The following is a 23,246-nucleotide window of genomic DNA, read 5'->3' as shown; positions in this document are numbered from 1 at the left end:
ACACTAGTGTGCCGTGAGATACAGTCTGGTGTGCCATGCATGGGAGATGATCTAATTTCACATATTTGGGCTAAAAATACTTTTTGTAAACCAGTAATTATAGTCTGCAAATTATGTGTTGTTGTTGAGTGTCGGTGATGTCTAGAGCTCGGCAGAGTAACCGTGTAATACTCTTCCATATTAGTAGGTGGCAGCCGGTAGCTAATTGCTTTGTAGATGTCGGAAACAGCGGGAGGCAGCGTGCAGGTAAAAAGGTGTCTAATGCTTAAACCAAAACTAAACAAAAGGTGAGTGCCCGTAAGAAAAGGTATTGACGCTTAGGGAAGGCTATGCAGAACGAAACTAAAACTGAACTGGTTACAAAGTAAACAAAAACAGAATGCTGGACGACAGCAAAGACTTACTGTGGAGCAAAGACAGCGTCCACAAAGTACATCCGAACATGACATGACAATCAACAATGTCCCCACAAAGAAGGATAAAACCAACTGAAATATTCTTGATTGCTAAAACAAAGTAGATGCAGGAAATATTGCTCAAAGGAAGACATGAAAGTGCTACAGGAAAATACAAAAAAAATAAAAAAAGCCACCAAAATAGGAGCGCAGGACAAGAACTAAAACACTACACACAGGAAAGCAGCAAACAACTCAAAATAAGTCACGGCGTGATATTGATGCATGCTTGATTATTGGTTTAAAGTCATGTCCAACAATTGCGACAACGACTTTTTACTGTCAACTGAGTTTCTTTTTTTAAAGATTTCGGCTGGTGGTGTGCCTCCGGATTTTTTCAACGCAAAAAATGTGCCTTGGCTCAAAAAAGGTTGAAAAACACTGGTCTATTCAGCAACATCTTTTTATAATTTCATAGCTGCTGGATGACATAAGGGACTAATTAAAACAAAAAATTATATTTTAGTATTAGATAAAACATTGACATATGTATTAGGTTATATCCAGAAAATGTCTGTAATATAATAATTTACACAGATGAGAGTATATGAATAGAATGTAGGCAATGTTGTTTGTGTGTATATGATATATATGATAAGCACAGGTAGACATGCCATCTCTGTAGTATGATTCTCTGTATATCTATGCATAAGACTATAGAGATGGGAGTGTGTTTTTTTTGTTGTTGTACTACCATTATTTATTTTGTTCTGTATTTTTTTACAGCATATATAAGATTCACTATAATTATGAATCCACTACGCCATGCCATGCTGTGATATCAGAAGTACATATTTTCCAGAACATTTATTTGAAATATAGAGTATAACTTTAGAGATATGTTCAATATTAATTCTATATTGGGTGGGTGGATAGATAGATGTATAGTACGGGTGACAAAAAAAAAAAAAAAAAAGATTTTCAGAATAATTGCGATTCTTATTTGTAATGATTGTTAATCGATTAAAAAAAATTAAAAATCATTTTATTTATTTTTTATTTTTTTGTCAATCTGTCCTGTCCAACCACTCAGGCACATCATATTGTTGATGTAGACGCCCATATCTGCTGTACATGTTTACTTTAGAAAAGAGAAGTGTGGGATACTTCTCTTGTTGCCTTATTTGTATTTGACTTTATTAAATGTTTGGGTACAATTGTTTTTCTTTTAAGTAATATAGAAATTGTTTATTTATTTTATGGACGAATGTAGTTGTTAAAAGTTAAAAGTTAAAGTACCATTTCACCACTAGGTGTGGTGAAATTAACTTCTGCATTTGACCCATCCCTCTTGTTCCACCCCCTGGGAGGTGAGTGTCAGGTTCAAATACAGGACATCTGTTACACAAGACAAAAGGCAAGGAATCAAACAGAGACAGAATTCAATTTGGACTCAATTGAGGAGAGACGGCTTCAACCTGTAACCTCTTACAGTGTCTTAGCACGCTCTGACGAAGAAGGTTCTCGTCTCCTCTTTTAATTCAGATCTACCAATGTTCACGCACCAACATATATCACAATAGGAATAGGGAGGTATGTAAAACAGTCATTGTTTTCAGTCGCTTTGAAGTCCAAGAAGAGGACTTCTCGGGCTTGGCTCTTCCTGGATCCAGCTGGGGCAGGTGTTGGAGGACAATGGACAACCCCTCCCGTCTCCTGTCCACAGTGACTTCAAGAGGGCAGCGTGTCGTAAATAGTGTTGACCAAATAGTTGGAAGAGAGTTGGAGGACAATGGACAACCCCTCCCGTCTCCTGTCCACAGTGACTTCAAGAAGGCAGCGTGTCGTAAATAGCGTTGACCAAATAGTTGGAAGAGAGTTTGTGAATTACTTCAAAGAGAGTTCGTTTAACACTTCAAAGAGAGTTCCTCCAGGAGTTGAGCACATCCTGCCATCTGTCCGTGCTGAACTCACAGTGGCGTTTCCCGAGACTTCATCCTTTTGTTAGGCCTCGAAATACAGCATTCATAATACAACATTTGAAATACAGCATTCATAATACAACATTTCTTTTGTGATAACTTACAAACAATTATTCCAACATTTCCCCCCTGTTTATCGCAAAAACCTCCCCAGATTCTCTTCATCCCCAATAACTTCTTCTTGCGATTTTCAGTTAATGGTTCATTTTCCTAGGGCCAAGTTATGTTTACACTCAGAGTTCAACATCAATTTTTCTCATCGTTACTGGGTCTGGAAACAGATCAGGAACACCATCCAGGTAGGTATCCCCATCATCAAATTCATCTTCCTTATCGTCCGCCAGGAGGTGCATCTGAACAGCTTTATCATCTGCTGGGCTAATCGCTGTGGTAATCAGACGGTTAAGCAGAGAACGCAGACAGGGAATACAACAACATCCACACAACGTCAGTATTGCTACAAACACGGCCATAGATACTAGAATTGATGATACCAAAGACTTGTATTTGCCGAAACCGTCCATCCACCCATCCCACATAGATGTATCTATGCCTGAGTGCTCTTTCATTTTACCGTTGAGGGTGCGAAGGCCTTCCAGTGCTTTGGTCAGGCTACCTTCTGCATCGGTGTTGTTTGGTATGAACGTGCAACACTGTTCACCAAATATTGCGCACACACCCCCTCTTTCCGCTAACAACATGTCTAGCGCCATACGGTTTTGAAAGGCCATAAGGGAGGTGGCGGCGAGTTGATCAGCGACTGCTTCAAGTCCGGCCTGTGTCCAATTTCCCAATCTCTGTACGTTGTAGTGGACATAGTTTATTCTGTCAACATTCTTGTTAATCGTACACCACCAGTAGACGGATGATTCAAATTCAGCTGCAACTTGATTTACCAATTTATAGTCGTCAGATACACCTCTTGGACACCCATCAATATAAGTTGGATCTACAACACTTTGCCAGTTTACATCATGTCTAATTATTTTCCAATGTTCAGATATCAAACTGTTCAGGCGTGTTAACAATTCTTGTACAAATATTGATACTTTTACTATGTGTATGCAGTTATCTGATGATACGTTTCCTAACTGTTGTACAGAGTCTTGCATGTTAATGCAGGTATAATTAGCTTTTTTCACATATTTATCAAATATTGGTTTCTGTTTTGTCTCTTTAGCTACAGGGTCAATTTTGTTTTGCTCATTACTTCAATTCAACTTTTTTTGACTCATCTTGAGTAATTGTCTGGGCTTATACATACAACACAATCAGTTTTTGTAGCCTTTCCCACTTGCTCCGCCATAAGGAACAAATTAATTACCAAAACAGGAACCAATTATTAACAAACTTTGACACACCATCAAATGGTATGCTTACAACTTTGTCACAGTGGAATTTGTAGTGTGCTAGTTAACATGTCCCTTTGATAACACAAATACAATTCCAAATACTTTTTTTCCATTATATGACCTTTTTAAATACAATCCCAAATACTTTTTCCCATTACTGTTTTTCTGGCATGGGTTTTCTGGCATTTTTTTCTTCCACTAATGGGGTTACTCCGAATCCTCCCATTGCCCGTCTTCTAATACGACCTCCCCTGTGAGTGTATTTTACTTCTTGATTCTGCCAGTGGTTTGGGTTTACTATGGGTGCAGTATCATTTTGTTTCCTGAGTTCTACATTTTCCTCAGATTCCCAAGTGAACCATATTAGGGGGGCAGGGCCGACCAGTACCAATATCGTTAACCCATATGTTTATGGACCGTCTGAGCCATTGGGGTGTCATTTCTGCTGATTCACTCCTCTACCAAGGTCAGTGGTTTGGCTCAACTCTAGTCATCGTGTGCGTCCACACTATTACCAGACTTTGCTTCCCTTTCCTTATTGGATGATTCAACAGAAATGACCTTTTTACAATGTACTAAGTGTACCCAGGTTGGTCTTTCCACTATCTTTCAAATGGTGTTAGTCCTGTTGTACTTGTAATGTTAATGTACATTTTTACTAAATATTTGCATAATGCTTTTGCTACTGTCAGCACATCTGCTTTTCCTTTAGGAAATATTTCTAACTACTTTGAAAATGCATCTACTATGACCAGACAATAATGTTTTCCTTCACTCTTATTTAGTTAATTGCATAGATGTTTTATACAATTTTTTTTATAAGAATTAAACTATAGGAAGTATAGTACTTCTGTATAAGGGTATTCATATCCCTCCTGTTGAGCCATGAGTTCAACCTTGGCTCAATATTGCTGCTCACTTATACCGATTTTTCTTTGTAAGATTGGTTTATTGTCTGGACATACATAGATGTCTTTTTTGTTCAACATCATCCTCATAATTTCTTTGTATTCCTTTCATTGCTTGTCTCAATATATTGGTCAACTTGTTTTTGTAGTTCTTACAGCGTTTTTCAGCATTCTCTGTTCTTGATTTGATAAACGCCTTACAAAGTCTATTTTTCTTTTTACATGCATTTTTCAAACTGTTTATCATCCAAGGTGCATTATTTTGCCTTTGTTTAGATCTGCATGGAACCTCAGGACAATGCTTGTTATACATATTACTTTATGCATTTTTTAAGTAATGTTTTAAACTCACTTAACTGTCTATATGCTACTTAATCTATACTTTTAAACTCTGAATTTACATTCTTCCCATTGTTTATATTTTTTATTTGCAATTATTATTCAACAATATTTAAAACAAACAGTTGTCTATCGCTAGCTGATAGTTTTCCTGATTGCTATACCTCCTTATTTATTTTATGTTATGTCCTTATCTTATCTTAGCTCAACACTCAGATGTATGGTGTTGCAAATGTCTAAAACATAATCTAACTTAAGAATGTTATACTACACTTCAAAGTTAAACCTACTTTAAATTTACATGTAATAAATTCACTTTCACACCTCCCCCACTGCGCCACGCACACACACACACACACACACACACACAAGGTGGTGTGTGAGGGCGTGAGTGCACTTCTTAGGGCAAAGGTCAGCAACACTTGAGCTTCTCTCCTTTTTTTTTTTTCTGTTTTTTTTTTTCTTCTTTCCTCAGCTAATAAACATGTAACCCACTTTATCATTTTATCATACTATACATCTCAACTCTTATTATAGTTATTAATCTAGGTTTTTATTTATTCCATTATTTAATTATACATATATATATTTGTATATATAAAAGCGCTCTTTATATATCCAAACATACATGTATATCTTCAGTCTACCTTTTCTTCATCTCTTATTTCAATACCCCCATTATCTCTCTTTCGCATTAGTTTATTTCATTTTGCATTAATTCTTATTATTGATTTTTCCCTATTTCTTCATCTATTTTTACTTTTATCTCATTTTAGCACTTTGAGATTTTTCTCCTATTTGCTTTTTCTTTTAACCTATTTTTATTTTTATTTGAACCTCCAGGGTTTTTACACAATTTGTACCTGGAAAGATACACACTTAAACACACACTAACAAACAAACAAACAAACACATTTGCAGCGATCTTACCACCAATGGCATACGCTGACAACATGACTAATTGGTGTCGTCTTTTAACAGTCATGCTGAGTTACTTTGATTTTTTTTTTTCCCCAGGACAGTTTCTTGCAAAATGTCCTTCTCTGCTTCAACGCCAACATGCAGTAGGGTCTAACCGCTGACGTTGTGGTTGTTGTCTTCTATTTTGGTTTAAATAGATTGTAATAGACCATATTAGATCTGCGTTTCTTTGTGTCCCTCTTTCCATTTTGAGAATTTGGAGTAATCCGTCGCCTCCTACAGAGCCGAAACTTATAAGGATTACTTTTGTTTTTGTTGTAAGATAGTGGTTTAATTTATTATTGTGGTACACGTCGCTTCTACTGGAGATGGTTCCCCAGTGGAGGTGTCTTGCCTAGAGCATCCACAATAACCCACTATTTACTTCTCACAACTTTCATATGGAGTGATAGCCTAATGGCGATTACTCCCACACACTCTCACATTCACACCTTTCAGTATATTGATCTACGGAAATTTCAATGTATATTACATGCGGACTCCGTCGCCCTCCAGGTTATTGTTTTTTCACGGACAAAATTCAGTTTTTTATTCTGAATAGACCTTTTTAGGTCTGTTGGACTCCGACGTCCCCAGGATAATGGTTCACGGATATTTCAAATTATTGTGGGCTCCGACACCCCCTAGTATGTTTGTTTATGGATATTACGGATTCCAGTTTTCGCGGTTCCGTTTACCTGCAGTCTTTTGGCCTCTTCAGTTTTTATCTTAATTCAGTTTTTATTCAAAATTTTAATACTCACGGACGTTGGACTCCGACGTCCCTCTAATTTGGCCTTTTTACCTGTTAGAACCTAGGATTTACAGGGTTTGTTTTACCTGTTAGAGCCTAGAATTTACAGGGTTTGTCTATGCGTCGTAACCCTCAGTCACACACTTTCTCTCAGTCGTTTCTTTCTTCGTCAATTTAAAACGTACTCACTGCTCTCTGCCTTCCTTCCTTTTGTCCTCGGATTTTCCGTCAGTCTTTCAATTCCAGCCCGAAATGAAGAAAAAGCAGTTCCTCAATCAGGATTTGGTTGCCATGGTCCTCTGGTTTCACTCACTCATGCTGGAATCGTCAGACGTGTTGGAATCCGGCTCGAAGGACCAATTAGATGTCAGGTTCAAATACAGGACATCTGTTACACAAGACAAAAGGCAAGGAATCAAACAGAGACAGAATTCAATTTGGACTCAATTGAGGAGAGACGGCTTCAACCTGTAACCTCTTACAGTGTCTTAGCACGCTCTGACGAAGAAGGTTCTCGTCTCCTCTTTTAATTCAGATCTACCAATGTTCACGCACCAACATATATCACAATAGGAATAGGGAGGTATGTAAAACAGTCATTGTTTTCAGTCGCTTTGAAGTCCAAGAAGAGGACTTCTCGGGCTTGGCTCTTCCTGGATCCAGCTGGGGCAGGTGTTGGAGGACAATGGACAACCCCTCCCGTCTCCTGTCCACAGTGACTTCAAGAGGGCAGCGTGTCGTAAATAGTGTTGACCAAATAGTTGGAAGAGAGTTGGAGGACAATGGACAACCCCTCCCGTCTCCTGTCCACAGTGACTTCAAGAAGGCAGCGTGTCGTAAATAGCGTTGACCAAATAGTTGGAAGAGAGTTTGTGAATTACTTCAAAGAGAGTTCGTTTAACACTTCAAAGAGAGTTCCTCCAGGAGTTGAGCACATCCTGCCATCTGTCCGTGCTGAACTCACAGTGGCGTTTCCCGAGACTTCATCCTTTTGTTAGGCCTCGAAATACAGCATTCATAATACAACATTTGAAATACAGCATTCATAATACAACATTTCTTTTGTGATAACTTACAAACAATTATTCCAACAGTGAGAAGAGCAGTGAGCAGCAGCGGTGGCCACGCTCGGGAATGATTTTGGTGATTTAACCCCCAATTCCGACCCTTGATGCTGAGTGCCAAGCAGGGAGGCAATGGGTCCCATTTTTATAGTCTTTGGTATGACTCGGCCGGGGTTTGAACTCACAACCTATCGGTCTCAGGGCGGACACTCTAACCACTAGGCCACTGAGCAGGCAACAGTTCATAGAACTGTTAAAAAAAGGATAGATTTTGAATCGCGAATCGATTCTGATTCGAATTGTTACTTCCAAGAATCAATTTGTACCAGAGATTCACAGTCCTCATAAATAGATAGAGCATATGCTGTACATTTCACTGCATAATGGAATGATAGTGATGGACAGATATTTGACTTGCTAACATTTAAAGAATGAAAAATGTAAAAAATGTAAATTTACAATTTTGGTCACTTTTATAAGTACAGTTATTAGTTAGTTTAATGTTATTAGGGTTTGATTGTTGTACGTTGCTAATAAAAGGCTCCAAATGTCACTAGTTGTGTGTGTATCTTAAAGGAGAACTGCACTTTTTTGGGGGGAAATTTGCATATCCTTTTACAATTATTGTGAGAGGCAAGAACTCATGTCTTTTTTAATGCATTTTAACTCGTAAATAAACGTAAATAAATGTCCACTGACAATGGAGCCAATGGGAGCCATGACGTCGTTGGTTCTGACAATAAAACCTAATAAACAAACATTCAAAAAGCGCCAACAATACTCCATTTACATATTGTGACCTGAATATTAACCAAGTATTAGTGATATTGTTATTATGAGGGCTTACGTTACTTTTAACGCCGCATTGATCAGAGAGAGGTAACTTCCTTATGCTGCTGTATTGACGTCATCAGCTGGTGAGCTGCTTTCTCGCCTCGGAGCTCATGAAAGTTTATGAGCTTGATGGTAAAATTATGTAGACAAACTGAGAGTTTGTTCAACTTTGACAGCCAAATTAAACCAGGAAATGGCGAGAAAAACACGCGAAAGACGCTTATTTGCACCCAACTTTTTTTTTCTTCTCAACTCTTAGCAAAGATTAGCCGAGGATGTCGTTGTGGCTTGTGCAGCCCTTTGAGAGACTCGTGATTTAGGGCTATATAAATAAGCTTTGATTGATTGATTGATTATGATTCATTCTTCATTTAAACGAGAAAATATCAACATCCTATCGGTCAGCATCCCAGTGAGAGCAGACATTGTACAGTAAGTGATGTTTTATTATGCAAGAGTAGTATCAGTGATGTTGAAGGCAAAAAGTGAACGTTGTGATGCGTCTGTGAAATTAATGGGCCGCCGTATGCTTAAAACGAGAAAAACACATAAATATTACATGTTATTATGAATGTGCCTGTTACTACATTACATATATACTTACAATGTGTATATAAAACCTTGAGGAAGGTGTTTGGATGTTTTTTTAAGCGCTTTAAAGGGCAGAATAGAGCGACTCCTATAGGCTGCATTGTGAGCGGACTTTTAATCGCATTTATTTACTATTTACTACGTGTTCTTGTCTTACATAAGATTTGTGAATGATAGGCAAAGTTTAAAAAAAAAAAGTACAGTACCCCTTTGATACTTATCATTTCTGATCATTTGCCCCCCCTAGTGGTTGTGGTCCTCAACAACCGCATAGAGTGTTTATGCCAGGAGCCGGCCCTTTAATTATGCTTGGTTTGAGACTAACCAGCAACAGCTTCCACCTGAGGACAAATAATGGAAGTATGCTACAAACTCATCAAATGTAGCACTTTGTTACAAAATATTTAATGTCATTTTTGTAACGTATGGTTCTGAAGCTTTGTAAACACACAACAGTACGCCGATTGTTACCTCCCTGAGAGCATGGATCATTGTACTGCATGAAAATGTGTGAAGAGAAAATCCAAGAAACGTTCCTGTGTGCATATACACATTTATTGTTATAGCTATGTTATAGCATTTAGTACACCTTTGGTGATATCATATGTTTTTATTTAATAAAAGCTGTGTTCAAAACTGGAAAACAATACCGACGGCATAGAATGAACACATTGGGGAAAAAAACCACAATAATAATGTAATGCATTGGATGGGTTTGACACAAATCTGCAAAAAAATATAACTACTAGAAAAGCCATATGATTTACTTTGTATGTGCATACCCGTACTCCAGCCTCGCCTGTGCCAACATTCCCCAAATCTTGTACATGACCGTGTACTTGAATAACCCAAATAAATAAATAAACCCCAAAAATGATGTGTATATATATCTCGTCTTTATATAACAAACGACCGTGCTACTGGTTGATACAATATGACTAATATGAACAAGCCTGAGCTTTCAGTGTACATTTTAAATCGCTCCTTAGCATATATCTATTTGTCTGGCACCAGCCTTCTGCACACTACATTTTTTAAACCAAAACATGGGACAAGAACACCACTGGCTATCTTATGCTATCACTAGTGTGCGTACACAAATGACTCTGCAGTGTTGTTACGATAGAATACACATTCAATGATAGCCAATATTAGTAGCTAAACCTGACCAAGTCCCTATTATTAGCAGACAAGAAACAAAGATAATGCATGTGTGTTACGTGGGGCGTAGTTTACCTGCTCAAAACAAAAAGATGGCGGGATATAATGTTGATCTTCCCTTCATTTGAGAAGTACAGTGGTACCTCGGCATACATGTTCAATCAGTTCTTTGACATAACCCAAAATACTCGTATGTCGAATAAATGTTCCCGATTGAAAATTCTCCAAAAACCCCACATTTGTGTCATGTTTTTATACAAGCAAAACATAACACAATATTATAACAAATATTGTATGAAAAATAATACAAAAGAATGCGCTGTAAACAACTACAATAGTTTTAAAAAGTAATGCTATAATAATACCTTGGAGAGTGGACTTCTCCGTCAAATACATCATCATCAGCTTTTCCATATTTTCATTGACAAATGTCGTTAAAAGGTATTTCATCGCCCTTTGGCTGGCGTTATTGTAGCCTTTATGGATGGCTCATGCTAGTGCTAAGTCGGAGCTACACCGTGGTCATGTTTTTCGATAATTTATTTCTTTAAATCATTGACTATCATCTGCTTCCTCTTATCAGCACTGTCCTTCACACTCACTTTCTCAAACCTCATGTTTCAAAAAAATAAAAGTTTTGCCTGTCGAGCAAAAAAGCTAACGCTATGACATCCCCTACGCCAACGCCCAAAATTTTAATCCTACCTACCCCTTTTCATACCATAACAATTTTATCCAATTTCCTTGTTCTCTGTAACAGAACAGTGAACAGATAAATAATAAATAAATAATGCACCATAGTAAACATACAAATATTAAATACATAAATAATCTTTGTCTCCAAAAAAAAAAGGGTTCAAGATGTTCATCATAATTCTTCTTCTGTGTACTTGCAGTTTGAACAGTCTCTTAAACTGAATCATATTGGTGCTTTGTTTGATTTCCTTGGTTAATCCGTTCCATAATTTAAGTTCGCATACTGATATACTAAAAGTTTTAAGTGTTGTACGCGCATACACATGTTTTAAATTAGATTTTCCTCTAAGGTTATATTTTTCCTCTTTTGTTGAAAAGAATTGTTGTATTTTCTTAGGCAGCAGGTTATAGTTTGCTTTGTACATCATTTTAGCTGTTTGCAAATGTGGCAAAAATATTGAATATAATTGTTAAAAAAAAAACTCTGCCTTGTTTTTAAAGAATGTTTAGGCCATAATGGTGCTACTTGGAGAGACAAGTGTTCTCTCAGGTGGTAAATGGTAAAAAAAAAAATTCGTATTTCGTACATTTTGCCTTTACAAACAGAATGATATGCACCTTTGGAGAGGATTTAAATTGACAATGTTTATTATTGTGCACCGTGATAGACTGAGAGCAGCTCCTAATACGGTATTGCCTGCACCGGGAAACTGGGCTGGATCACATCGGATTGTGAAAGTGTGCCTAAGAATGTGTCCGGAAAGCTAATTAATTAGCAAACAAAGAGCCAAAATTATGATTGCTATAAATGATGTTTGCAGACATTTAGAGGAATGGGGCACATTTATAAACAAAATCATTCTTTGGTCTTTAAAAAAAACAAACTGTTTCTTAATGAAGGTGAACTGAAAAAGGTGCTTAGAGAAGGCCCCTGTGATGTGTTTCGAAACATTCTGAATCACTCATTTCAAATTGAGTATATCCACCAAAGTGAGTTGCAAACCATGTTTCGAAAGGTCCACTGTGTCTTGAGGAGGAGCTCAAGGACTCAGGAGACCCACTGCCACAGGAAGTGACATCATCAGTGACGAAAGCAACAGAGCCGAGTGAAGTGTGACGCCGATCGCAGAGCAGATGGGAAGAATCCCTGCAAGGAGAGCAAAGGGTGAGGACAACTGTCTTCTAAATTGCACACTTCCTCACTTATACTCAACATTGGGACTGTATTGGTACACGCTTCTGTCTTTCGGGGCAAGAGGTATGAGTTCGATTCCCAGCCAGGAAGGGCATTTGGCGTAGAAACTACGCTAAAACCATTTAATGTATACGAGTTGCTGCGTCGACACCTCACCGGGTGTTCACAGTAAAGCCTGGGATAAACTCCCGCGTCACGTAACTTGCATCAGCGACGTTGTCTTGCTCCTCCCCACGCGTAAACCCTGACATGCACCTACCAAAATTCTAGCTTCGCATCAGCGGCGACGCAGACGGCAGAGCTGTGATTGGTTAGCTTTTGCAGAGGAGGGTCCCTAGCCACTGGAGAACAGACGTTGTGCTTGAAATGCACAAATTATTATGTGAGAAAAAGCAACAGTGATTCAAGATCCATCCATCCATCCATTTTCTACCCCTTGTCCTTTTTTTGGGGTCATGGGGGGTGCTGGAGCCTATCTCAGCTGCAGTCGGGCGGAAAGGCGGGGTACACCCTGGACAAGTCGCCCCCTCATCACAGGGCCAACACAGATAGACAGACAACATTCACACTCACATTCACACACTAGGGACCATTTAGTGTTGCCAATCAACCTATCCCCAGGTGCATGTTTTTGGAGGTGGGGGGGAAACCGGAGTACCCGGAGGGAACCCACGCAGTCACGGGGAGAACATGCAAACTCCACACAGAAAGATCCCGAGCCCGGGATTGAACTCAGGACTACTCAGGACCTTCGTATTGGGAGGCACAGGCACTAACCCCTGTTACACCGTTCTGCCCACCATCCATTTTCTACCGCTTGTCCCATCTGGGCAGTGTTTTTCAACCTTTTTTGAGCCAAGGCACATTTTGTTCATAAAAAAAAAATAGAGGCACACCAACAGCAGTCAAGGTTAAAAAATGAAACTCCACCAGGTTGTCGTGCCTTATTTTGAGTTTGTTGTTGTTTTCCAGTGTGTAGTGCTTTAGTTCCTGTCTTGTGCTGTTATTTTGGTGGCCCTTACTGTTTTGTTGGTGTTTCCCTGTAGCCATACTTGCCAACCTTGAGACCTCCGATTTCGGGAGGTGGGGGGAGGGGGTGGGGGTGGGACGGGGGCACGGTTGGGGGCGTGGCTAAAAGGGGAGGAGTATATTTACAGCTAGAATTCACCAAGTCAAGTATTTCATATATATATATATATATATATATGTATGTGTGGGAAAAAATCACAAGACTACTTCATCTCTACAGGCCTGTTTCATGAGGGGTTCCCTCAATCATCAGGAGATTTCCTGATGATTGAGGGAACCCCTCATGAAACAGGCCTGTAGAGATGAAGTAGTCTTGTGATTTTTTTCCCACACATACATATATTGCGCTCTACTACGGTATCGAGCACTATTTTTTGGATAACCTTATTAAGACATATATATATATATATATATATATATATATATATATATATATATATATATATATATATATATATATATATATATATATATATATATATATATATATATATAAGAAATACTTGACGTTCAGTGAATTCTAGACATATATATATATATATATATATATATATATATATATATATATAAATATATATATATATATATATATATATATATATATATATATATATATATATATATATATAAATATATATATATAAATATATAAATTCAAGTATTTATTATATATATATATATATATATATATATATATATATATATAAATATATATATATAAATATATAAATTCAAGTATTTATTATATATATATATATATATATAATAAATACTTGAATTTCAGTGTTCATTTATTTACACATATACACACACATAACACTCATCTACTCATTGTTGAGTTAAGGATTGAATTGTCCACCCTTGTTCTATTCTCTGTCACTATTTTTCGAACCATGCTGAACACCCTCTCTGAAGATGCATTGCTGTGTGGCACGCACAAAAGTGCTTTCATCAAATGCACTAGATGGCAGTATTGTCCTGCTTAAGAGTGTCACAACATTGCAGTTTACGACAGACAAACTGCTTTACGGTATACAAAAACGTGACTGCTGTTGTTGTGTGTTGTTACCGCGCTGGGAGGACGTTATTGAAACTGCCTAACAATAAACCCACATAAGAAACCAACAACTCGCCCTCGATTATTCTACAGTTATAATGTGATTGGGCAGGTATGCTGTTTATATTGTGGGTTAGCGGACTCAGGTCCTCATGGACCTGAGTCCGCCTGAATTTCGGGAGAAAATTTGTCCCGGGAGGTTTTCGGGAGAGGCGCTGAATTTCGGGAGTCTCCCGGAAAATCCGGGAGGATTGGCAAGTATGCCTGTAGCTGTCAGGCTTGTCCCTGAGAGTTTAGTTATGTTTTGGTTTTTCCTCTGTCATTTCCTGTCAACGCTCTTATTTTGGTTATTTCCTGATTGTCTCCCTGAGTGCTGCTTCCCCTCAGCTGCGGCTGATTGGCACCTGGCCACACCTGGTGTCAATCAGCCAGCTGCTATTTAAACCTGCCTTCCCCTCCAGTCAGTGCTGGATTATTGTCATTTCTACTTGTCGATGTTAGTGTAGCTGGATGCGGTAGCGGTAAGCTATATTCTGTAGCTGTTTGTAGCTTCTTCCAGTTCCTGTTTCCCTGGCATCCTGTTTCCTGTTCCTAGTTCCTGGTTTGTGTGTGTTTTTTTCCTTTATTTTATGAACATTAAATCATATTTTCCTGGACAAAGCCTGCCATCTTTGCATCTTGGGGTTCGTCACCTACACACCCTGACAGTAGCAGCTTCATACCTTCCTTTGAGTGCAATTAAGACGTTATCCTACTTTGTGAGGACATTGTTGATTGTCATGTCATGTTCGGATGTACTTTGTGGACGCCGTCTCTGCTCCGCATGCTGTAAGTCTTTGCTGTCGTTTTCTGTTTTTGTTTACTTTGCAGCCAGTTCAGTTTTACTTTCGTTTTGCATAGCCATCCCTATGCGTCAATGCCTTTTCCTAGCAAGACTTGCCTTTTGTTCATTTTTGGTTTAAGCGTTACATACCTTTTACCTGCATTCTTTCTCCCGCTGTGCTCTGCATATTGGGATCACGACAAACCATCTTCGTCTCACCAGACGTATTCCATCTTCTACAAAGCAATTAACTACCTGCTGCCACCTACTGATATGGAGTATTTCACGGTTACCCTGTCGAGCTCTACACAGCACAGACACTCGACAATGGCACATTATTTGCAGATTATTATTATTGATTTGCAAAAAATATTTTTCAGACCAATTAAGTGAAGCTGCATCATTTCCCACGGCACACCAGACATTATACGAATATACGAAAATGTGAGCTCTGACCATCAATAGAACATAAACACTATCACCAGCAGGTCGTTACAATAACTATTTAACAGTTTTTATTTTCAGTTACATAGCTCTCTTTTGTCCAATGTCCTAAACGACCAAAAAGTGCCCACCTTCACAAACGTCTTCTCTTCCGGTTTCGAAGCAATGTGTACATTAAAAGGGGTTAGTTCCAGCTCCTACATTAAAGTGGGTGTCCTTTCAGGCGACATTGTTTACTATGAGTTTAAAACATCTACTACACACTGTCTCTCCCTGGAAGATAGTCAACAAAAGTTGTGGTTGCTTACACAAGAAAACACTGCCCCTTAGGGTTTTGGAAGAATATTGCAAGTTACACGCCATAAACCAGGGGTAGGGAACCTATGGCTCTAGAGCCAGATGTGGCTCTTTTGATGACTGCATCTGGCTCTCAGATCAATCTTAGCTGACATTGCTTAACATGATAAGTAATGAATAATTCCGCTGGAAATCACAGTGTTAAAAATAACGTTCAAAATATAAAACATTCTCATGCATTTAAACCATTCAACCGATTTATACCACACCTGTTCAAGAAGTCGCAACGGTAAGAAGTATTTTATTTATCATTGGTTAGCTTCAGAATAACAATATTATTAAAAAGAATAATATACTTATTATACTGTAAAAATGTTGGTCTTACTTAAAAATGTGCGCATTTAGTTGTATTCAGTGTTAAAGGGGAACATTATCACCAGACCTATGTAAGCGTCAATATATACCTTGATGTTGCAGAAAAAAGACCACATATTTTTTTAACCGATTTCCGAACTCTAAATGGGTGAATTTTGGCGAATTAAACGCCTTTCTATTATTCGTCACATCGGGAAGCAATCCGCCAGTTTCTCAAACACAGAGTCAAATCAGCTCTGTTATTTTCCGTTTTTTCGACTGTTTTTTGTACCTTGGAGACATCATGCCTCGTCGGTGTGTTGTCGGAGGGTGTAACAACACGAACAGGGACGGATTCAAGTTGCACCAGTGGCCCAAAGATGCGAAAGTGGCAAGAAATTGGACGTTTGTTCCGCACACTTTACCGACGAAAGCTATGCTACGACAGAGATGGCAAGAATGTGTGGATATCCTGCGACACTCAAAGCAGATGCATTTCCAACGATAAAGTCAAAGAAATCTGCCGCCAGACCCCCAGGAAAAGAGAGCGGATGAGGGTATGTCTCCAGAATATATTAATTGATGAAAACTGGGCTGTCTGCACTCTCAAAGTGCATGTTGTTGCCAAATATATTTCATATGCTGTAAACCTAGTTCATAGTTGTTAGTTTCCTTTAATGCCAAACAAACACATACCAATCGTTGGTTAGAAGGCGATCGCCAAATTCGTCCTCGCTTTCTCCCGTGTCGCTGGCTGTCGTGTCGTTTTCGTCGGTTTCGCTTGCATACGGTTCAAACCGATATGGCTCAATAGCTTCACTTTCTTCTTCAATTTCGTTTTCGCTACCTGCCTCCACACTACAACCATCCATTTCAATACATTCGTAATCTGTTGAATCGCTTAAGCCGCTGAAATCCGAGTTTGAATCCGAGCTAATGTCGCTATATCTTGCTGTTCTATCCGCCATGTTTGTTTGTTTATCGGCATCACTATGTGACGTCACAGGAAAATGGACGGGTGTATATAACGATGGTTAAAATCAGGCACTTTGAAGCTTTTTTTAGGGATATTGCGTGATGGGTAAAATTTTGAAAAAAACTTCGAAAAATAAAATAAGCCACTGGGAACTGATTTTTAATGGTTTTAACCCTTCTGAAATTGTGATAATGTTCCCCTTTAAAAAATATTATATGGCTCTCACGGAAATACATTTTAAAATATTTGGCTTTCATGGCTCTCTCAGCCAAAAAGGTTCCCAACCCCTGCCATAAATGAACCAACACGCCGTCAGACGTCGTCAGAGGGGACGCAAGCTGCATGACGCAAAAGTACATCCCAGGCTTAAGAAGTGCAGCAAAATGCAGTGCACTCAACACGCCAAATGGTGACCTTAACCACACTCAATTATCGCCATCTTCGCTACGCAGTGGAAGAAAAAGGACTAGGAACCCCAGGAATTAAGTATGCATCGTAATCAGGACCCCACGGAACTGAGTATGCATTGTACATAGGAACCCCAAGAACTAATTAAGTAGTGTACACAGGAACCCCAATAAGCAAGTATGCAGAGTACATAGGAACCCCAAGAAGTAAGTATGCATTGTACGAAATGTACACAGGAGCTCCAGGAACTAAGAACGTAGTGTACACTACAACCCCAGAAACTAAGTAAACAGTGTACCCAGGAACCCTATGAACTAAGTACACAATGTACACAGGAAGCCAAATAACTAAGTACAGAGTGTATATAGCAGGGGTGCTCACACTTTTTCTGCAGGCGAGCTACTAATTGATCAAGTCGTGGGGATCTACCTCATTCATATATATAATTTATATTTACTTATTTATGAAATATATGTTTTTGTTAACAAGTTAAAGGTGTTTAATGATAATGCAAGCATGTTTAACACATATAGTTAATATTGTTAATAGATTAAAGGTGTTTAATGATAATACAAGTATGTTTAATACATATAATTAATATTGTTAACAAGTTAAAGGTGTTTAAAGATAATGCAAGCATGTTTAACACATATAGTTAATATTGTTAACAAGTTAAAGGTGGTTAAAAATAATACAAGCATGTTTAACACAAATAGTTAATATTGTTAACAACTTAAAGGTGGTTAAAGATAAAACAAGCATGTTTAACACATATAGTTAATATTGTTAACAACTTAAAGGTGGTTAAAGATAATACAAGCATGTTTAACACATATAGTTAATATTGTTAACAAGTTAAAGGTGGTTAAAGATAATACAAGCATGTTTAACACATATAGATTCCTTTCTTTCATGAAGACAAGAATATAAGTTGGTGTATTACCTGATTCTGATGACTTGCATTGATTGGAATCAGACAGTAGTGATGATAATGTCCGCATTTTCGAATGGAGGAGAAAAAAAGTCCTCCTTTCTGTCCAATACCACATGAAAGTGGTTGGTTTTTGGCATCTTATTTGTCCAGCTTCCGTACTCCTTTGTATTTACTTTACAAGAATTACATTGTCGGCAAACTCCGTAGCTTGCTAGCTTGTGCACGCCAGCTTTCTGAGACTCTTATTTTGGTAGCGCAGGCAGGATGAAGCAGAGCTTTTATTGTGCAACTGTGCAGTCGGTCTTTGGAGTTTTGACGACAGGTACGGCACCAGAGTCTGTTGAAATAAAGTGTTTCTCGCCTTCCAGTCAGTAATTTTAATGAGCTGGCAGCAGCCAGCGTCATCTCAGAAGACCCTCGGGTGCCGTGAATGTCAATCAAGTGACAAAAGTGACGTCATAGTGAAGATTTATGATCGCTCATTTTTAGGACTATTTTTTTAATGCCTGGCTGGTGATCGACTGACACACCCTCCGAGATCGACCGGTAGATCGCGATCGACGTAATGAGCACCCCTGGTGTATAGGAACCCCAACAACTAATGAAGCAGTGTACAAAGGAACTTAGTATACAGTGTACAGAGAAACTAAGTATGCAGAGGAACTAAGTATGCAGTGTACACATGCAGGAACCCCGGAAACTAAGAACACAGTGTACATAAGAACTCCAGAAACTAAGTATGCATTGTTACTAGGAACCCCAGGAACTAAGGAAGCAGTGTACATAGTATGCATGTTTGAGTATAAGTGTGATCAGGAGCTGACTCACGGTGAAGCACGGCCATGCTGTTCTCCTTCCAGCTCCCTCCCTGGTACACTCTGCACGTGTACGTGTAAGGTTTCTCGTCGGCCAACGGCGCCCAGATGAGGCGGCAAAGATTGGGGGCGGCCAGGCTGACGTTGCTCCTCCTGCGGTCCTCGATGGACACGTAGATGACGAAGTTGGGGTAGGTGCTGCCCACCAGCCTGCTGTCCTGACGATACTCACAGTAGGGGCCCGGGATCTCGTTGGTTGGCGGGAACTCACAGTCGACCCTGACGTTCCTCTCCAAGTACGTGAGACACGGAAAGATCTGAGGGCCGCGTGGGGGGAACAGAAACGTGTACAATGAGCTCACTGGAAGAGATAGAGACAGAGAGAAAATCACAATCAATTATGGGTTAAGGTTAGAACAATAGCACAATATACTCAGCCATCACTCTTAGGACAAAGATCCTACAACGGACTTTTGCAGATGGAGATTTGGCAGAAATTAAAGTGCTGATGGCGGCAATGTTTATCACCTGAAACACTGCCCCCTAGCATTTTGGCAGAGAACTGCAGGTGTTGCGTGTATTTACTTTATATTCACGCAGTTGTGTAATCAATGCATGTGAATACACTTTTACCATAATCCTTAAAAAAAAGTGTGTCTTCCTTTTCCTGACAACTCTTCCTGTCCTTTCTCTGCTATGTAAGGCAGCAAAATCGTGGATTTAAAAACAAACAAAAAAACATTATTTTTTTAAAGCATATTCAATATTGTGGGCCTAAATATATGGTTGAATTGAGTATTTTTTTTATGTCGACTGTGTATTACAGTTTGTTTGTTTAAAATGGATCCCCCTTAGTTGCTATACAGTTGGCCCTAGTCTTCCTGGGGTTCATCACACGAGACAATAACAACATTGACATAAAAACTCAACGATTCATAAAAAAAGACACTCAAGAACAAAAGATATGCACACAAGAGGTTTTCCATAGACACTACTAGAATACATCAGAAACAGGTCATCTATAGCAGTGGTTCTCAAATGGGGGTACGCGTACCCCTGGGGGTACTTGAAGGTATGCCAAGGGGTACGTAAGCTTTTTTTAAATATTCTAAAAATAGCAACAATTCAAAAATCCTTTATAAATATATTTATTGAATAATATTTCAACAAAATATGAATGTAAGTTCATAAACTGAACATCAAATCAAGTAGGCTATTCCATTCATTACCATAAACCCAGAGTTTCCCCCATGCCATGATGGTTTGACCCTCACTAAAATGTCTGTCAAAAAGAACTGTGAAAAGAAATGCAACAATGCAATATTCAGTGTTGACAGCTAGCTTTTTTGTGGACATGTTCCATAAATATTGATGTTAAAGATTTCTTTTTTTGTGAAGAAATGTTTAGAATTAAGTTCATGAATCAAGATGGATCTCTATTACAATCCCCAAAGAGGGCACTTTAAGTTGATGATTACTTCTATGTGTAGAAATCTTTATTTATAATTGAATCACTGGTTTATTTTTCAACAAGTTTTTAGTTATTTGTATATCTTTTTTTCCAAATAGTTCAAGAAAGATCAAAACAAATGAGCAATATTTTGCACTGTTATACAATTTAATAAATCAGAAACTGATGACATAGTGCTGTATTTTACTTCTGTATCTCTTTTTTTCAACCAAAAATGCTTTGCTCTGATTAGGGGGTACTTGAATTAAAAAAATGTTCACAGGGGGTACATCACTGAAAAAAGGTTGAGAACCACTGATCTATAGAATAAAAGGAAAAGAAAAAAACAGACTTTAGTGTAATATCTCTTTAAGCTTAATTTTTATTAATTAAGCTTAATTTGTATTAATTAAGCTTAATTTTATATAATAATAATAATAATAATAATAATAATAATATAATATATCAGTATATAATTTCTACTGTATATGTAATATGTAAATATTACATATATGTTATATTTATATTGCTACTATGGTACATTTTTAGTCCACTTTATACATTTTGTTTTCGCCCTCTTTTTGTGCCATTGTGTGCACGATCCTTTCCAACCTTAACCTTTCTATCCTTTGTAACTGAGCTACAGTGTGGAACAATTTCCCTTGTGGATCATTAAAGTTTGTCTAAGTCAGTGGTTCTTAACCTGGGTTTGATCGAACCCTAAGGGGTCGGTGAGTCGGGCTCAGGGGTTCGGCGGAGGTCAAAACACACCCGACTCATCGTGTAAATAAAAACTTCTCCCTATCAGCGTATTACGGATGCGGCAACAGCAGAAGTCACACTGATTTGCAGGTTTGTAATTTGTTGTGATTTTATGCACTGTGTTGGTTTTGTTCTTTGAACAAGGTGATGTTCATGCACGGTTCATTTTGTGCACCAGTAAAAAAACATGGAAACACTTTAGTATGGGGAACATATCCACCATTAATTAGTTGCTTATTAACATGCAAATTAGTAACATATTGGCTCTTAACTAGTCATTATTAAGTACTTATTAATGCCTTATTCGGCATGACCTTATTATAACCCTAACCCTCTAACCCTGGCCCTAACCCCTTTAACCTTAACCCGGACCCGAACCCTAACCCTAACCAAATAACTCTAAATTAAGTCTTTGTTACTTAGAATATGTTCTCCTAGTGTCCAAAAAACTTTAAATTAAGTCTTTGTTACTTAGAATATGTTCCCCATACTAAAGTGTTACCAAAAACATATAATAACTTTGTCTTGTATTTGAAAAAAAAGGAGGGTTCGGTGAATGCGCATATGAAACTGGTGGGGTTCGGTACCTCCAACAAGGTTAAGAACCACTGGTCTAAGTCTAAGTCTAAGCTTCTTTATATATACAAACAAACAACCTTAAAAAGCTTACATTAAAAAAAAAAAAGGTTAACTACTTTAATACACAAAGCAGCCTAGTCCACTGGTAAGCATAAACAGTTTTTATCCACATGTTCTTGCTTCTGGTACTATGTCTCCATTAGTCTTTTGTTTAGTGGAGTGGCTGTATGTGTTACATACATATTGTATTTTACATTGTAAGATTTTTGGCCTCATTGTAACATAAATAGTATAAAAAAATAACGCTTATCAACATTTAAGTCTTCATACGTGCTGTCAATACTAGTCCAAGGTGGGCATTTCAGTGCCAATCCTGCAGCCTTATTTTGCGTAAATTGGAGCTTTGAAATATCTTTATTTCAAGCGCGTGACCAAATAAGGGAGCAATAACCGCGATGAGACAACACCAGTGACTGTAAAACTTGCTTGATTGAAGAATCAGTCAAGAAATAAGCACATAATAAAAGAAACAGTCCTGCCTATTTTGGACACAATCTTGTTTATATGACGAGATTAATTCCATCGATTATTTGTGGTTTACACTAACAGCTCAGCCTCACGCACCTGCTCCGAAGAAATACCTTTCAAAGTGAGCAACAGATAGGCTGATCATGCCAGAATTGTGTATTTTGCTTTACACTTGTTAAAGGGGAACTGAACTTTTTTTGGAATTTTGCCTATCGTTCACAATCATTATGAGAGACAAGAATCAATAAATCAATCAAATGTTATTTATATAGCCCTAAATCACGAGTGTCTCAAAGGGCTGCACAAGCCACAACGACATCCTCGGCTCAGATCCCACATCAGGGCAAGAAAAAACTCAAACCCAATGGGATTACAATGAAAAACCTTGAGACAAAAAGACAAAGTTTTGTTTTTTTAATTTTAACATATAAAAATCGGCTTGTTCTTGGTAGCTAGCAATGCAGCTAATGGGAGCAATCAATTCTACCTCTAAATCGCTTTGAAATGCATTCAAATACCGTCCGTCAACAATACTTAATTTACGTTCCATAACCTGTAT

The 23,246-nt window shown here is 38.2% G+C and overlaps 2 protein-coding genes across 2 annotated transcripts in view; one reads left to right on the top strand and one right to left on the bottom strand.

Annotated features, from left to right (window-relative positions):
* Positions 1-11,661: 11,661 nt before the first annotated feature.
* The window catches only part of LOC133607548 (uncharacterized), a 16,646-nt gene continuing 5,061 nt past the window's right edge, over positions 11,662-23,246 (bottom strand). Inside the window, exons 3-4 of the mRNA XM_061962277.1 lie at positions 19,382-19,729; positions 11,662-12,183 (exon numbers count right to left, since the gene is read on the bottom strand). Of these exons, the coding sequence (XP_061818261.1) occupies positions 12,077-12,183; positions 19,382-19,729 (455 nt within the window). The 3' untranslated portion in view covers positions 11,662-12,076. The remainder of the gene's footprint in view (positions 12,184-19,381; positions 19,730-23,246) is intronic.
* Positions 12,134-23,246, top strand: part of thy1 (Thy-1 cell surface antigen) — a 26,627-nt gene continuing 15,514 nt past the window's right edge. Inside the window, exon 1 of the mRNA XM_072913806.1 lies at positions 12,134-12,201. The gene's annotated coding sequence lies outside the window, so the exon portion shown is untranslated. The remainder of the gene's footprint in view (positions 12,202-23,246) is intronic.

Source organism: Nerophis lumbriciformis, linkage group LG09 (genome assembly GCF_033978685.3).
Source record: "Nerophis lumbriciformis linkage group LG09, RoL_Nlum_v2.1, whole genome shotgun sequence".
Classification (NCBI taxonomy): Eukaryota; Metazoa; Chordata; class Actinopteri; order Syngnathiformes; family Syngnathidae; genus Nerophis; species Nerophis lumbriciformis.
The sequence above is the reverse complement of the archived record's forward strand: the minus strand, read 5'-3'. Positions and strand labels throughout refer to the sequence as shown.